This window comes from Oculina patagonica, chromosome 13 (genome assembly GCF_052425735.1).
Source record: "Oculina patagonica isolate OP01 chromosome 13, crgOcupat, whole genome shotgun sequence".
Taxonomy (NCBI): Eukaryota; Metazoa; Cnidaria; class Anthozoa; order Scleractinia; family Oculinidae; genus Oculina; species Oculina patagonica.
Window position 1 is genome coordinate 8,337,545 of NC_135770.1, and position 17,431 is coordinate 8,354,975.

The 17,431-nt window shown below is 39.2% G+C and overlaps 2 protein-coding genes across 3 annotated transcripts; one reads left to right on the forward strand and one right to left on the reverse strand.

Annotated features, from left to right (window-relative positions):
- Positions 1 to 1,326: 1,326 nt before the first annotated feature.
- On the reverse strand, positions 1,327 to 2,492 carry LOC144636922 (calcium/calmodulin-dependent protein kinase type II subunit delta-like). The gene is made up of 2 exons (XM_078496119.1): positions 2,444 to 2,492; positions 1,327 to 1,954 (listed from the first exon to the last, which is right to left on the reverse strand). The coding sequence occupies exons 1-2, from the start codon at positions 2,490 to 2,492 to the stop codon at positions 1,401 to 1,403; spliced, it is 603 nt and encodes a 200-aa protein (XP_078352245.1). The 3' UTR covers positions 1,327 to 1,400.
- Positions 2,493 to 7,107: 4,615 nt separating this feature from the next.
- Positions 7,108 to 10,534, forward strand: LOC144635052 (calcium/calmodulin-dependent protein kinase type II alpha chain-like). Of its 2 annotated transcripts, none has more exons than XM_078494120.1 (3): positions 7,108 to 7,601; positions 8,217 to 8,605; positions 9,782 to 10,534. In XM_078494120.1, exons 2-3 carry the CDS (start codon positions 8,255 to 8,257, stop codon positions 10,307 to 10,309), a joined length of 879 nt encoding a protein of 292 aa, XP_078350246.1. In that variant the 5' UTR covers positions 7,108 to 7,601; positions 8,217 to 8,254; the 3' UTR covers positions 10,310 to 10,534. The 2 variants fall into 2 exon arrangements, with proteins under 2 accessions (XP_078350246.1, XP_078350247.1); XM_078494121.1 differs by lacking the exon at positions 7,108 to 7,601 and adding an exon at positions 7,631 to 7,715.
- The last annotated feature ends 6,897 nt before the right edge of the window (positions 10,535 to 17,431 follow it).

Here is a 17,431-nt window from a genome sequence, read left to right on the forward strand (position 1 = left end):
ATAGAATGACCCAGCAGGAAAGAGCACGCCTTTTATGTACCGGGAAGTACACTCCATTGCCTCTAATCTATCTGCACGTGAACTGTTTAATTCGTACGCGAATGTTTTTTAACGGATCAAAGTTTTAAACGTCGTGAAATGTAATACCTGTCGTAAATTGTAGTAACAGTTGTCGTGATTTGTAATAGCTGTCGTAAATTGTAATAATGCACCTATCGCAAATTGTAATAACATGCTGCCGTAATTTGTAATACTCTGAGCTGTCGTAAATTGCAATAGCACATTGCCGTGTTTTGTAATAACCAGTATTATCATATTTTATTTCGCCATTTAACTCTGGAAATCTATTAATCTATTAATTGCAAGCATTTCACAGCGAAGGAAGTCAGTAAGAGGTTCCGGTTCGTGCGTGCGTAGATTAAACCTCTTAGCATAAACTGTCGAATGACGTTTTAGTAGAAAAAAAGGAAATAGTAACGCGCTTCGTGTTCTTTTTGTTTGCATGAGGGGGCCTTGCATCGTCTTTTGTCGGCAGAAAACGTTTCAGTATTGACAACATCTATATATTCGAGGCGAACTGCGGCAAATAATTCAAGTGCAGACCCAGAGAAAATGAAGGGAGTTTATTCCCATCGCGCCACCATGTTGAAATATCCTTCAATGATCAGTAACATTAATTTTCTATTATCAGCGTGCCAAAACCGCTGATAGCACACATATTAACCGCTGGGCCAATCACTCAACCAATAGGATCCGCTAGAATTGTTTAATTGCGCCAGGTACAATGTTGCGTCTTCTACGTCACACATAAAACTAAGGGTCATAAAGAGGAATGCTCTACTGGACGGAGAAAATCCTTATGTCAATCCCAGAGTCTGGCAAAATATGTTCGCTATAACGGTGTTTCCGCCCGCTATGTCGAGTTCCTTTTCCATATATTTTACTAATGCTGGGGCGAAGAATATCGTTTGTTATTCTTAGGACTTCGTTATACAGGTTCGTTAAATCGAGGTTCTACTGTATTGGTCAAAAACTAGGGGGAGAACACACGCGCGGTTAATAAAAAAGAGAGAAAACAACAGTAATAACAGGCTTGACTGAGGTGGAAATAATAACCTTTTTGTAGTTTTCAAAAGTGATTTGGTGAACCGCGTTTTTAAGGTTAGGAAAGAGGAAGATAGCACAAAACAATGATTGCAATTTTAATGAAGCATGAAACGTCAACTGAAACTCGTATAAATACAATAATTACTAACAAAAAAAAGGGCTGATTATTACGGTCGGTAGGTTTACGATCCAACGACCAGCCATCGATGTGAGTGAATATCAATTAGCTTCTAGCTACGATACTCCTTTTTTTACATTCATTTTAGTCTTTTTTTTAAATAAAATATTGTTTGTTATCTTGAAACAAAATTCCCAGTATTATGTTCCATTCTCTCTTTCTCACTTTCTGCAAAGTTTGTTATCCACGGATGATTCAAAGCTTTAAAAGCTGTAACTCGCTTGTGAGAATGAACTAGTACAAGCATTCGTTTAACAAGATCTGTAGCATCATCCGACACTTGGTCCCAGTAACGCACTGCCATGTTGTAGTGTCCTTCGACAATCAGTAACATCAATTTTCTGTCATCGTTGTGCCAAAATGGCGGATAACCCGCAAGTAACAAGAACAGAATTACTCCGCATGCCCACATATCAACCGCTGGACCAATAGAATCGCCAAGAATTGCTTCAGGAGCAAGGTACAATGGTGCGCCTTCGACGCCACAAGTGATGACGTCAGAGTCCCGCGGAAGGCGACGTGCAAGTCCGAAGTCGGTTATTTTGACGGCAAAGTGATTTTGATAGATGATATCGTGTTTGATCAGAATGTTGTCAGCTTTAATATCTCGGTGAACGATGCGGCTCTTACGTTGAAGGTAGTCAAGAGCTTCAAGAAGCTGTATATACACTGTACGTACAAATAAAACAAATAACTAAATACAAGGTGTAATACTTTTACCTGGCATGTGGATTATTTGTCTCGTCGAACGCGATTTCCACAAAAAAAAAGTTGTTGCACAACTTCGAAGCTTCGTTTTTTTTTTTTTGCGTTAGGGTGCGCTCCTTTAGGATGATCCGGATTAGAATCACTGATCACTCAGACCATGGTGCATCAAAGGAACCGTGAATTCATTCTGGACAAGTATTTATCGGTTTCTTTTATACACCATTTAACCGACTGATCTTAGATCATTGATTCTGCGCCTGATCATTCCAAAGGAACGCACCCTAAGCTGATTAAATAACTATCTTGCACTCAAAATCGATCTATTTGATTTAAATTTGAATAAAAAATATCGTAGCGGAGAGCTTTTTTACTTCAAGGTCCTTTAGTGAACTGAACATCATGGACATCGATTTTTTAGGGGAAGAATTTCAAAATACCATTTTTTCATACCGTTTGAAACTTTTCTATAATTGACTGTCTGAGGTTTAGAAAATTCCATCATAGGTTCATGGTGGAATGTGCCATAAATGGGCTTTTACGAATTTTTGGATGATTCTTAAGATTTTTTTGGCGATAACTGAAAGTAATGAGGGATTAGTGTATTTCCAAAAGATTAATGCAGCTAATCACGATGAAGAGTTTTTAAAGTTTAGGAGTTGAAATTTTTCGAGGTAAAAATGAATGCATGGTATCTGCTTCTTGAAGCTTCTTAATTTTTCGACGTTGATAATGTCTCAATTAGCCATACTTGTTCTCTTTTTTACTTATTATCATGCGCTCCTGTGCACACCTTTGTAGTTTTCTGCTTCATTATGTAAACTAATTGCTCGGATCCAAGATAAACTGGAATCGTTTTAATACCGTAATGATTCAATTCAGCGCCTGGGCGCTTATTTACTTTTGGCACCTCAATGGAGGGCGCTTATTCGAGACACGGCGCTTATTCGGGACAGGGCGCTTATTTATTTTTTTAGGAAACAACAACTTGAAAATATATTAACATAACTAACAATAATAGAAACTGTTGAAAGTTCAGTCACTTTTAAAAGAATTGTTCATTTTAGCAGTAAATATATATACATACATGTACGGTACGGTAAATGTTCATGAGTTTATCTATTCACGACGTCGATGACTTCAGTAGAGGCAGTAATTCACAATGGGGGAGGAGGGGGGCTTATTAGAATAGGAGCGCATATAAGAATGGGGGCGCTTATTGGAATAGCCGGGGGCGCTTATTGACAAAAACGCATTCGAAGGGGGCGCTTATTTGAAAGAGGGCGCTAAATTATATCATTACGGTAATTGCCATCCGGATTAATCAGTCGTGGAATTAGGGAATTTTGTCTTCAGAGGAACTAGTGCGAAACTTGTGTCTTAAGTAAAAACATAGCATGCCTGTCGCATTCTGATTTACTTTATGAGTCATGGACAGAAGACTCTTGAAGAATATGGACCTACTTTTAATACTGGCCATTAGTTTAAACGTACGGCTGAAAACTATTGAGTAATTTCGTCTGAACTCATTCTTTTTTAAGCTTGGACTGCAAAAAAAAGGTAAGAAAGAGCGATTTTACTTTAAGTTAAATCTGCTTAACCATTGGCTCTCTGAGACGCATCGATCTGTCTTAAGATGTTTCATCCATTTTGCATTGTTTCTTTAAAATGATAGCAAAACAGCTTTGTTCTGCGACCCAAGCCTCAACCGCGCCGACAAGGCTAATTGTACTGAAGCAACTAAGCAGTCAATGATAAATTGTACTGACTCAGTTCTTTGCTTCTTTGTATGAGCGCTTCAAGAAGTACTCTTTGTTTTCGACATTGTCTAAAGACTCCCTCGCATTTGGAACGACCCACATTATTAAAAAAGGACAAACAAGTGAGCATTAAATCCGGATGGCCACGCATGGGTCTTCACAGGAAACGTGCCATTGATATGGTAATTGCGAGACGGAACAATTGTTCAGCGTGTCGCAGACAGTCGGCGACTTTTTATTTTAACCTTTGCTCCAAGCAATAAACCATAACATCAGATAAGAAAGAACTTACATGGCATCAATAAACAAAAGATAATCGAAAACTTATAAAGATCTTACTAGAAAACGCTTTACGTGCGAGTTTGATATAAACTCAACCAGAATTGCATATTAGATCACGTTATTAATTAGAAAAAAGACATTTTTGCTTACCTATCATGATTAATTTGTTCTTTCGACCTGTTTGGTTATCGAAGTTCCACTATCGAATCGTATTCCGCCCCTAACACTAACACATTGAGGCAAATGATATTGTTACAGACCACGTAAACCAAGAATGAAAAACATTTCCCGTTCTTTCACCAGATTTGCCTATAGCAAAACCACAATTAGTCAAAATATTAGTAAAGGCTTCAATATCAAGAATATATCAAAACATTTTATCATTGTAGTTAAAATTTGTGTGTGACTATGCTTCGATGATCAAGAGAAACGATCGAGTTCATCTACATGATCAACTTTTCAGTATAATCTTTGAAAATCTTTTGTTCACTACTGTGAAATGAACACTTGAGAATTACTTAAAAGAGTCCTCAGTGACGTTTTTAGGCTGTGGTTGTAGTTGGGTGGGCGTGGCAGAGATTTAAGGGGCGAGCGGTGGTCACATTAAAAACCTGTGGCACAATTTTTTTTAATTTGCGAGAGATTGATTTTTGCGGATTGGCGATTTTTTTGTGTGTGTCTTTCGCGATTTTGAGAGACTTTAGTTTGCACGGAATCATTTTCTGCGTTTGCAACACGGCTCGTTTACGAGAGATTAAAAACAAAGGAAACGTCCAGTTGGTAATTCCCAAAAGTGGTCGCAATCGCTTACGGTGAGAGGAAGGGGGGCGTCGGTCGTTTACGACAGCTTTTAATAAGAGTTTGAGTAGCAATTCAAACGGGGTGGTCGTAACTAGAGTTAGTCGCTAACAAGAATGGTCACAAAGAGAGCTTCGACTGCTGTGATGGATTAAAGACCACAGGACCCCTCCTCCTTTATACCAGATTACCTTACCTCGCCTCCTCCTCCTTACCAGATTTTTGAACAGCCAAAATTTATATTTGTGTCGCAGGAAACCTAAAAATAATAGTCCATTTTTATTTCAAAAAATGCTATATTTGAGCACTGAAACTGTCAACGAGCATCTTTGGCTACGGATGGAAACGGATTGCAACTTGAAAAAGTTAGGCTAACGTTTTCAAGTTGTTTCCGCGCGTCATAAAAAAAATCAACATTTATAGCCGTAGCTTGATTTCTATCCGCAAATTAAAGTTATATCTTCCTTTAGATGTTTAAAGATAATGTTTTTTTTTTACGGGTTTAGTTGCCTACCACTAATTTCAGAGCACTTAGACCTAAAATTTGCGAAATCCCCGTAACATAGATCCTTTAAGCCCCCTCATTATAAGCTCAAGAGGTATTCAAGGTAATTCCTTTGAGATGCGGTTTCCTATGTTGTTGGAATGTTTTTCATCAGGCCCGAATAAACCAAAATAACATTTCCTGTATAGACCGCAGTCCACACGCCCTCATATTTTTTGTTCGCCATATTGCCTGCTACCACACACAGCGGTCAAACGCAAAAATGACGTCACCTCCGGTTTTCGGCGCCTCGAACTTTTCTGAGAATTTGTCTCGAAAGTGTGCAAACTTTTGTAGGAAATTGTTAAAGAAATGGTACGGTGAAAGAACAGTTCAAGCTGGGACACTCAGTGGAGATGAATTATCAAATTTCCAATCCATAAGCGGCGTATAAACCTTAACTTTCCAGGGACGGCGTTAACTTTTGGCTCTAAAGCGAAAGTTTTCGGAAAATTTAAGACTTTGTATGGAGAAGTTTGGCGGGAATTGCACAGTAACTGCGCACGCGCGCTGCGTTTGACCGCTGTGTGCTGCTACCACTGCCAGTGCAAAAAATCAGTACAACGGTAAACTCCGCGAGTGCAAGTTTTGTTTCGATTGATTTGTTTGTAAATTCCCTCATGAACTTTTCTATGGTTTGAGATAACACTGTGAGAGACAATTCAAATGACAATTTAAGTATTTAAGTTACTTCAAACTTAAAAAACTTAAAAACGTTACTACTTTCTTTGTAACACAGCTACAATACTCGAATTTTTATTCAACACCTCCATCTTCTCCCAAAAATCTAAGGTTTACAATTTTCAGATTTCAATGTTACAAAACTTATACCCCAGTTATCACTGTTACACTGTATTTTGCACGGTGTCAGCAGCCCAAGCAGGCGAAAAGCCGTAAAAAGGCGTACAAATTCCAGTATTTATGTTGGAAGCCTGCAATGCCATAATTCGATGATAATGGCTAAATGTGACATTTATATATTAATTAATACGAGTAGAGTGTTAACTTCCATATGGTAAGAATAATATAATTATATTTATTTGCCCAATGAGTTTACATCGTTCAAGAGTAATAGACTAACAAGTGAAATAAAATACAGCTACTCTTAATTTAATGGTCAAGGGAGTTTGAGCAAAGAGAGGTTTGAGCCATATTAATACATGTCTGTGAAGTCCCTAGCAATCAGTTAGCTTACTAGAATGACCTGGGTCCTAATATTAATTTCAAAACCTATTAAGTTTAACAGCTTAAGCAACATATCCCTCGCCAATATAAAAGCACCTTACTACATCATATTGCTCACGTACTAATCTTTCTTTTCGATCTTAATCTTTCTGGAGACGATTTGTTTGTTATTACGTTCTCTGGTTCACTGATCACAACTGTTCGGGCCTTTGTAGCTTAGAGCAATAAAACGTCTAAATTTGGAACAACTCAATCATGCCGCTATACATCAATCAATGCAAGTTGCCATTGGTCCTAAGTGCCTTTGTCGAGGTCGCGCGTGCTACAAGCTTGTTGAATGCACGAGTACATTCTGAGGGACCGAAATTTGAAGAAAGTTCATTTTTTATGTTAAATACGCGACTGTTAAGGAAATTGTTAGACCAAAAGGAAGCAAGCAATAAATCTGTCTACTATTCTAGAAAATCAATCCTTGGGTTCAATATACTTTGAATTAATTGTTTCCGCCTCGCTGCTGGTAACACACTTGAAATAATCCGATACACTGAACTTCACAAACACACGGCACAGATTTACTACATATCGTCCTCAATAACTTTATAAAAGGAAATCCTGATATATGTAAAAAGGGAAATTATTTCTTTGCAAGAAGTCTACAGGAATGAACCATATCAAGCCCTTTTCCGTTTGTCGCCCGTTGTGGCGTGCAATACTCGTGTTAATTGTCTGATTATTGTGACCAATGTTTCCTTAGGTGGTTACGTCACAGCTGAGTGTTTCCTGAGACACGCGATGACCACAAGCCGCAGAAACATAACATTGAATGAGTTGTGCCAGAGTTTCCGCGCAACCACAAGTGCGCCACAGCCGCGAGAACTTTTCAAAGAATTTTGCTGGTTAAATTCTGGGAGGTCATTAAATTTCGGTGTTAGTTGGTCACTGATAAGCTGTACAAAAGTATTGATATCATGTCTTATTTATAACGGCGTGACTTGCAAAGAGTGGCCACAACAACAGGGAATTGAGTGAATTTATCAATCAGGTAAGCTTTTCCTTGTCGATCCTTGAGGCATGTCGATCGTTCATAAATCTGATAAACTTGTCATCTTTTGGACGATGTTTGATAAAGTTTCCGTCTTCGTGTCCTGTTCAAGGCGTGAGTATGATCATTTCCAACATACATTTATTTTGAGATTAAACCAAGGTTTCTCACTAGAGTTCTAAATACCAAGCAATAATTAATTTTGTAACTTGGAGCTAAACGTACTGAACTTTAAAACCCCCGTCAAACAAAACTGTTAAGTTTCATTGAACAATCGATTTTAAAATTTTCAGACTTGACAGGACCGCGGCATTCATATCATGAATTTTCTGTTGAAAGTCTGTCACATCATACGTCGTTAGAACTATAACACTGAAAACTTGAAGGATGTTAATTTGTTTACTGACCAGTATTGCATCGGATATCACATTTGTTGAAAATGGCAACATGACTGGAAATAAAACATGTTAGGCAGTAAGCAGTTCTTTCTTGTTTAAGGACGTGATGATTTTAATTATGATAAGTTCTCACCTCGACCTTTACTACAAAAGCAATAAAATGCCTCTTAGGGGTTATTTAAACACTGACATCTCCAATGATGTGTTTATTTTACAGAATTTTGCACTGTCTCATAACATTGTCAATAAATTAACATGGCGACCCTTATCGAGAGCGCGTTTGGTCAAGATTTTGAAATGAAAGATCTCATTGCCAAAGGGAGCTTCGCAAACGTTTTCAAATGCGTCGAACGAAAAACTGGGCAAGAATTTGCAGTGAAGGCTTTTAAAAACGAAGATGATAATTTTGACCAGGAGGTCATTGACAACGAAGTTGATATTTGGAGGACTTTGCAACATCGCAACATTGTATCTCTCTACAAACGTTACCAAGAACACAGTCGCATTTGGGTTGTGTTGGAACTTGTAAATGGAAAAACTCTTCTTGAGGAAATTCTAAATCAAATCGTTTTTACTGAGGAAGAAAGTAGGAATATTATTCAGCAGGTAAGAGAAAAGTCGCCTCCCCAACCCCCCTAAAAAGTCGCTTCTTCTGATCGACTGCTTCATTGCGGTCTATTAATAAAGCTTAATTTAAGGGGGTTCCTTCTTAACTACAGATCTAGAGCAGTTGCTAAGGAATTGCTCAAGATGGCTTTTGGTGGCAAGTTATTCTGGAGTGTTCGGCAATGGCCAACGGTGAATTTTTAGTGAGGAGGACAACTGCATTGAAAAAATTGATATTGCGCGCGCGTAACTAGTGCCAGTCCCAAACCGCGCGCTCGAATGTAAAATCCCTAAAACTTTTGAGAGAAAAGTAAAGTTCCGATTTCTTTCAAAGAATTAGAGATAACAGATTCTTCTTCATAATCCTTCGTATGGAATTACCATTTACATGTAAGAATGGGACGCTACTGAAGAAAGTCTGAAAAGACAAGTCTTTATTACGCCATAACTTTAATAATCCCTTTCAGTTTTAGGGTTTTTCCTATTCCGGTCAGGTGACTTGTCAAATATGGCGGTGATTTGAAACTCTTGAAAGACTCGTTAATGGAACAAAGTTGTGCAAAAATCTTGTCTTTAGGAGGTTTGGTTTCCAAAAAAAGACCGTCGGAAATCTTTCTTAGCAACAAATTGGTAGTTAAGAAGGACCCCCCTTAAACCCTTTTCGCTCTAAATTTGAAGTTTTATTTATTAATTAATGTCAGGCCATACCATGTTTTTCGTGCTTCCTTGTTAGCTTGAAAGTTCGCAAATAATCTAACTCGAAATTTTAGGTGATCTTATTGAGCATGCGTACAAGGACGTTTAGCGGAAGTTATGCTGATGTGGCGAATACAACGATTAACATATTTAAATACTCTCGGTCCAATGCTGTGCAACAGAGTGCCACATTACTATTACAGGCTCAGTTGCTCAAAATCATTGTTCCTTATTCCTACAAGCATGAAGCAAAGGAATGTAAAATAAAATAGAGTGCGTATGTTAAAGAAAGAAATGAGGTTGAAAGTTTCTGGCACATTGCAAGCGCAGTGCGAATACGCAACGTCACGCTATCGACGTGCTCGTGCGTTACTATTCAGTTTTACCCCAAACGTGCTAATAGCAAAATGCAAGCTGTTTCTCTTATAAAATAATTCTTACTAATAAATCTTTGTACATTCTTCTTTGATTATCTTTCAGCTTATAGAAAGTCTTGAGTACCTACACCGGAAGAGAATTATTCACCGTGACATTAAAGCCGACAACATTCTTCTACAAAACATTGATGGTAAAGCCATTGTTAAACTTACAGATTTTGGACTGGCGCGTCAAATTCCGCCGGACTGTGACGTCATCAAGTGTGACGTAGAAGGTACACCATTGTATCTTGCCCCTGAAACAATCCTAGGCGATCCTATTGGTCCAGCGGTTGATATGTGGGCATGCGGAGTGATTCTGTTCTTGCTATTTGTTGGTTACCCGCCATTTTGGCACAGCGATGACAGAAAATTGATGTTACTAATTGTTGAAGGATGTTGCAACATGGTGGCGCGCTACTGGGACCAAGTGTCGGATGATGCTACAGATCTTGTTAAACGAATGCTTGTAGTTCATCCTCACAAGCGAGTTACAGCTTTTAAAGCTTTGAATCATCCGTGGATAACAGACTTTGAAGAAAACGCGCAAGAGACAATAGGATATTATACCAATAATTTTATAACAAGATAACGAATGCTATTGAAAACTGAAATTATTTATTATTGTTTTTCTTTTTTTTTCTGCTCTATTTAAAGCTAATGAACAGTTAAATCTCCAAACTCTTAGTAATCCAGAAGCGGTACGATTACACATTTATTCTTCCGTTTAAGGAAGCAATGCATAATTGCAACTGCTGTGTATTTATGTTTGTATTTGAAATATGCAACGTACGATTAAATTAATAACTGCCATATCTGACTTGTGTATGTCTTTTTTGTGTGCGAGGATGATGCTTTCTCAGAGTTCTTGAACTGAGAGCAAGTTCACTTGAAGACTAACAAGAATAGCAAAAAGATAAGAATAGGAGAAAAAGGAAACGAAAAAAAAAACAACAAAACAAAAACAAAAACAGGAAAACAACGAAAGGCCTAGAGTGGTAGAACACCTTCGCATCCAAACGCTATCTCCAATCTTTGACTTTTGTGCATGCCCGAGCAAAAATGACTTCAAATGTGTGCTAATGAAAAGAAAGGCATGCCTTCATGTTGTAAGCGGCGTTTTGAGTAGGTTAGAGTTAGCTCATAACTGACCAAAGAATGACCAAAATGCTCAAAGAGTGCGATTTTCTTGGAAATCAATGTCAATGGGTTGAAAACCTTTATCGGTAATTTCAGTGATCAACATCAAGTTCAATCCTTTACATTATTGCTTTGAATGGAAGGCTAATACTCCAGTCGTCGTTGAATTATGGGCGCGTCCACACCTGTACCTGCACTCAAGGGTGTCTTCCTTTGCAGACTCCAAGTCTTTCTTGACTTTCTCAGTGTAGGTTTTCGTTCAGGGCAAGTAACACTTTCCTTTTGAGCATACAAATAAATTCGAGACAAACGCTATGTTTTCGTTATTACTAATAAAAGTTCTATAACTTCAGAAAAAAAAAACACTGGTTTATCGCGCCATATAAAATTAAATCGCTTGTTCTTTAAACTTAAACACTTTCAAGACGGCAGCCGAATGTCACTATCAAGTCAAAATCGTTGATCGGCAATTGTACAACTGCTAAAAAGTAACAATAGATCGAACGCGTGAAAAATACACAATTGTGTGACCCTGGAGTTTTGCACGTACAGCGGAACCCCGATAATACGGCCACCAACGGGCCATGGAAATTTGGCCTTATTTATAATAATTTAGCAACTGGTTGGCCGTATAAACGGGGTAGGGTCACATTTTTTGACTGATCTTCTTCACGTGACGCATTGACAGATACATATCACAATTGCACTTCTAAGCAACAGTCCTTTAATTGAAAAGGAATATTTCCATCATGTTGTGCTTCTTTTCATAGAGATCTGATTTATGGAGCAAAAGCAATGCGAAACCAGCTTGGGTACTTTTGCTTAACACTTTAATTTCAGTGCTAAAGTCGACTTTCGTCGACATTTGGAGGAGTAGTCAATGAACCACTTGTGAAGTCATCAATTTGCACGTCAGCAGATTTTGGTGATAAACAACTGATAGAGCTAGGCTTGACCGTTTCACAGAACTGTTCATTTTGCGTAGTGGTTGCATCCTGGCAGAGCTAATCGAGAAAAACACAATCAGTTTTTGGTGCAAAAACAGGCCAAAACACTTGTAATTGATCGTGGTCCTCTTTTTCTGGGTTTACCAATGATTTCATCAAAACCTTTTTTGGCCAAAAAGAGGAATGTGAAGAGTAGAAAGAAGTGGGAATAAGAAAGCCGAGAAAAGCGAAAAGAAAAGGAGCAAGAAAAAATCAAAGTCTCTTCGAGATACCGACTTTTTTGCATGAAGTATGAGTCGAAGGTTTATCCTGAGCATTGTTCTTCGAACTTATCATTACAGTTGCTTTGTAGTTAAGTTCAGTTAACAATTTCCTATCTTCGCGGAGGAAATGCAGCCATATAATTTTGTCAAAAATGGCTCGTCCGCGTCGGGTATTTATACACATATTCCTCAACATTACACAAATAAACAGTGCAAATTTCACCGAGATCTGACAATTCTATACTTTAAAATTGCAAGGACCTTTCGAGGCAGTCGATTACGGCAGCGAAATTAGCAAATGAGACAGCAAAATATGCGTCCGACGCTTTGCCTTTTGCGACGCCATATTTGAATTGTTATAGGTAGACCGCTGTTCAATGTGTTCAAGGCCGTATCGTTACGATTGCTCCACGAAAAAGCACGAAAAAAATACGGATATTTTCGACTACTGTCGGAGAAAACATTGCGCATATAATTGCGGCGTAAACAAATCGATACACTCAAGCTGCGTTTTGTCTGGGCTCTGCGAGGGTCGGATATCAAGACAGCTTCTTCGTGGGCTTAATAAACAAAAGCCATATATACAGTGAATGCTTTCGAATTATATTTGAAGATGAAATACGAAAGAATTTTGCTGTCTTTGACTGAAATTCCACTCGAACTGCGTAGACACGATCGCATGTTGTAAAGCCGATTCATGCAACATTGCTGTCAACGCGAGGTCACGTCCCTAACGACCTAGGCTGATGACGAGGTAGTAACGAAAACGAAGACCCCGAAAACGAAGACCTAAGACCTAAGACCCATACGAAAACTAAGACCCGTACGAAAACTAAGACCCATACGAAAACTAAGACCCGTACGAAAACTAAGACCCGTACGAAAACTAAGACCCATACGAAAACTAAGACCCGTACGAAAACTAAGACCCGTACGAAAACTAAGACCCATACGAAAACTAAGACCCGTACGAAAACTAAGACCCATACGAAAACTAAGACCCGTACGAAAACTAAGACCCATACGAAAACTAAGACCCATACGAAAACGAAGACCCGTACGAAAACGAAGACCCGTATATACGAAAACGAAGACCCGGCCAAAACCAGCGTTACCCAGAGTTGCGTGACATTAATAATAATGACAGAATAATATTGAAGCAGACTGAGCGTACTAAGAACGTACTACTGATCAAAAGTCTAGACTTGATCGAAAACTAAAACCTGATCGGAAACGGTTGCTTCTGCGTCACAGAAGAGACAGCCAAAGTCCCCCAGCAGTAATGCACCGTATCGAAATCTTCTCGCGCACAATACTTGCTTAAATAAACTTCGCTACCCGATTATTATTTCTCGCTTTACATCCGCGTAGAAGGGTGCGGAGAGAAAAAATTAATACAGGTGTCAAAATGTACTAACGGGAAACTGTGCCGATCTATCACCTCTTCACATCTGCTGAGCGGCAGTCTTTCGATTCTACTTAACCTAGCTAAAATCGCCTCCTTATAATACAACTGACAGAGCATAGTGCCCTTTCTAAACATCTTTGAGGCGTCAAAATAAATTGGACGACCAAATCCAATTTTACCGAACGGCTTACTTTGTACAAATTTATGTCACGAAATAGGAGTCTGTGTAGGCCTGTCATCTGTTTTTTGCTTAGTAAATAAAGTTTTTGTTAGTGCTTCTTATGTGTAGCCATATCAATAGTGACCTTTCATTCATTTGCCAGGGCCGACAGGCGTACTTGCCAAGATGTTTTAATTTTACTCATGTAGCGCGTAGCGAGGCGTACTCACTTCAAAATGTAGAATTTCAATGAAACTTGATCGATACGTTCTCAGTACTCGTCTGCTTCAATATTATTCCAATCCAACACTAATTCGTAGAGTACAAACATCGCGCAAAACGAGTACAAATGTCACACGATATTTGACCATATTTGTACTTGTCTCATTTCCCCGACCAAAAGATTAAAAACCTTGGCAAGTCATGTGTGACCTAGGCTCCCGCAGTGCTATCAGAATGGAATTTTCAAAAGGAACAGCATCTTTTCATTCCGTTTACGTGTTGAAGTAACTGTAACGTTCCATTTGTCGAAAAATTCTCACCGAAAACTCCATGTAAATGTAAAGCGCTCATTGATTTTCGATTTCAGTAGTACGTTCTCAGTACGCTCAGTCTGCTTCAATATTATTGTCACTATTATTAAGGTCACGCAACTTTGGGTAACGCTGGTTTTTGCCGGGTATTCGTTTTCGTATATACGGGTCTTCGTTTTCGTACGGGTCTTCGTTTTCGTATGGGTTTTAGTTTTCGTACGGGTCTTAGTTTTCGTACGGGTCTTAGTTTTCGTACGGGTCTTAGTTTTCGTATGGGTCTTAGTTTTCGTACGGGTCTTAGTTTTCGTATGGGTCTTAGTTTTCGTACGGGTCTTAGTTTTCGTATGGGTCTTAGTTTTCGTACGGGTCTTAGTTTTCGTATGGGTCTTAGTTTTCGTACGGGTCTTAGTTTTCGTATGGGTCTTAGTTTTCGTACGGGTCTTAGTTTTCGTACGGGTCTTAGTTTTCGTATGGGTCTTAGTTTTCGTACGGGTCTTAGTTTTCGTACGGGTCTAAGTTTTCGTATGGGTCTTAGTTTTCGTACGGGTCTTAGTTTTCGTATGGGTCTTAGTTTTCGTACGGGTCTTAGTTTTCGTATGGGTCTTAGTTTTCGTACGGGTCTTAGTTTTCGTACGGGTCTTAGTTTTCGTATGGGTCTTAGTTTTCGTACGGGTCTTAGTTTTCGTACGGGTCTAAGTTTTCGTATGGGTCTTAGTTTTCGTACGGGTCTTAGTTTTCGTATGGGTCTTAGTTTTCGTATGGGTCTTAGTTTTCGTATGGGTCTTAGGTCTTAGGTCTTCGTTTTCGGGGTCTTCGTTTTCGTTACTACCCTGATGACGAAATAGAATGGCGCTTGTAGCGACCAAATTTGGCCTAATTTTTAACCGCTCCTAAGCTAAAAGAAGCCCCAATCTCTTGCATTTGTTTTAACTTCAATAATATCTATGAAAAGAGCGAGTTTTTTGGTATGGTTTATTTTTGACGTTTGTAATTTTTAAACGATGTAAGTGCTAGTGATTATTTATTCTTGTTTTAGCGTTAGTTACGCAATCCATTGTTTGTGCGACGCTTTTTATAGATCGCCTTTCAGAAACACGTGCGTTGAGATAAGAAAGCTGACATGTCACTTTTAAAATTGTTATATAACGTTTGTAAATGTGACAAGTCACGTTTTTTCCACGAGATCGCAAGTGATCACCCACAGCGGAAAGAAATCCCTTGAGAAATTAAAACAGTCCCTTGAGAAATTAAAAAAGTCCCTTGAGAGTTAACAAGAATGTGGTTCCAAATTTTGCCCAACATAACTGCTATTCTCCTACTTTCGCTTGTAAACAAGCAAAAAAAGTCGAAAAAATGGTTACGGTTTCGCAAAAAAGACCAAATTTTGGCTTATACGCGTGCGCCAAAGTATAATATTGTACATTTTTCATGGAATCTTCATCAAAATCTTGCTGCAAGGTAGAAAAGTGTTTTTTTTTTAGCAAAGTTAAGGGAAATTCAGGATCGTAACACCAAAAATTCATTTTACCGGTAAAATCGCGTTTTTTTTTGAGAAATTTAGCACTGAAAGGAATAAAAAGAGAAACCGACTATAGATATCTGACTGGATTTGCATAAACATACCTGCAAAGAGCTTCGACCTGGTCGGCTGGGCACACTTCCCCAGGGCATCCCCCTGGCCGGCTGATTGGAACTTGACGAGCACCGCCGGACCTCTGCTCCCCCAGGGGGTGGCCCTCTTTCCAAAGGCTCTCATCCCACCGAGGAAAGTAGCTTAGCCAACAGACAGGGTTCAACACTAGAACATGCAGAAAGCGTAAAGTAAAACACTCAGTGTACCAAATCTAGCCCAGCCCCTCCCCCCTTGCTTCTCAAAGCTAGCCGCCAGCCAGCCACCAGCTAAAAGCTCTGTCCCTGGGCCAGGTCTGGGCATAAGTCTTGACGCGTAGCCCCCTCAAGTTTTGACCAGCGTTGGAGGTCCGCATTGGACCGAAAAGTCTGCGGGCACATTTTTCAAAATCCAGTCAAATAGCAGGCCCAAAAAGCCTTCTGGGAGTTGAAACTATGGCCAGCAGGCTGGAATCTCTCCCCCTCACTCCCCCGGGGCTGATTTAGGGCAAGAAATGACCACTTTGGCCCCAAGAATTAGCAGGCCCAAAAAGCCTTTTGGGAGTTGAAACTATGGCCAGCAGGCTGGAATCTCTCCCCCTCACTCCCCCAGGGCTGATTTAGGGCAGGAAATGACCACTTTGGCCCCAAGATCTGACTGGATTTGCATAAACATAAAGTAAAACAAGTGTAAAGTAAAACACTCAGTCTACCAAATCTAGCCCAGCCCCTCCCCCCTTGCTTCTCAAAGCTAGCCGCCAGCCAGCCACCAGCTAAAAGCTCTGTCCCTGGGCCAGGTCTGGGCATAAGCCTTGACGCGTAGCCCTCTCAAGTTCTGACCAGCGTTGGACCGAAAAGTCTGCGGGCACATTTTTCAAAATCCAGTCAGATATATATTCCGTAATAAAAAGCTAATGGCGATTCGATCGGCACATTAGTTAACTGCAAAACCAAAGAGACAAATTACATTACAAGTTACAGGCGTTTTGAAAAATATGGTATCATTAAATTTTGTTTCTTAAGAAGTTAATTTGTTTTGTTTGGTCAATAATTAAATGGCATTTGGTTCGAGTGGCCGTATTAACGGGGTAATATTGTAAAAGACTATAGCGGTTGGGATTTCAGAAAGTGGCCGTTGGCTTTATTAATTAACGGGGTGGCGGATAGCCGGGGTTTTATTGAAAGAAATTGTTATGCCCTTGATCAAAAATGACTTTTCAGCAAAAGTTAGCCGATGAGAGAGCCTACTTAATTCCACAGAATTGTAACAGAAAGCACAAAATGATTCGTCAAATGTTTGCATATGGAGCAGTGGTGATCACATAAACAGCACACAAGTCCTATATGCGCGCAATCTGAAGTCTACAAAATTAACATTTTTCAAGTTGGTAATAATTATTACGTCGCGATCGGGTATGCCAAGAATAGTGTGATGAAGCACTTTAGCGTAATGTGAGCTAATGTGCTGTAGATAGTTTTTTCTTTGAAAATCTATCACAATTATTATTAGAATATTTGATACAGAGATTAATATAATCCGCGCGTGGATACATGTCAAAATCGACTGGTTGAAAACAGAAGCTAATCCAAGTGAGTTTTCATACAAGGAAGTGACAGAAATTTAGGAAAGTTAAATACGAGGATGAAACTTAGCC

Coding starts and splice junctions, on each gene's coding strand:
- LOC144636922 (XM_078496119.1), bottom strand. CDS start 2,492: ATGGAATTTTCTAAACCTCAGACAGTCAATTATAGAAAAGTTTCAAAC. Junction 1,955..2,443: donor TTATAGAAAAGTTTCAAACG/GTATGAAAAAAT, acceptor TTGTACGTACAG/TGTATATACAGCTTCTTGAA.
- LOC144635052 (XM_078494120.1), top strand. CDS start 8,255: ATGGCGACCCTTATCGAGAGCGCGTTTGGTCAAGATTTTGAAATGAAA. Junction 8,606..9,781: donor GTAGGAATATTATTCAGCAG/GTAAGAGAAAAG, acceptor ATTATCTTTCAG/CTTATAGAAAGTCTTGAGTA.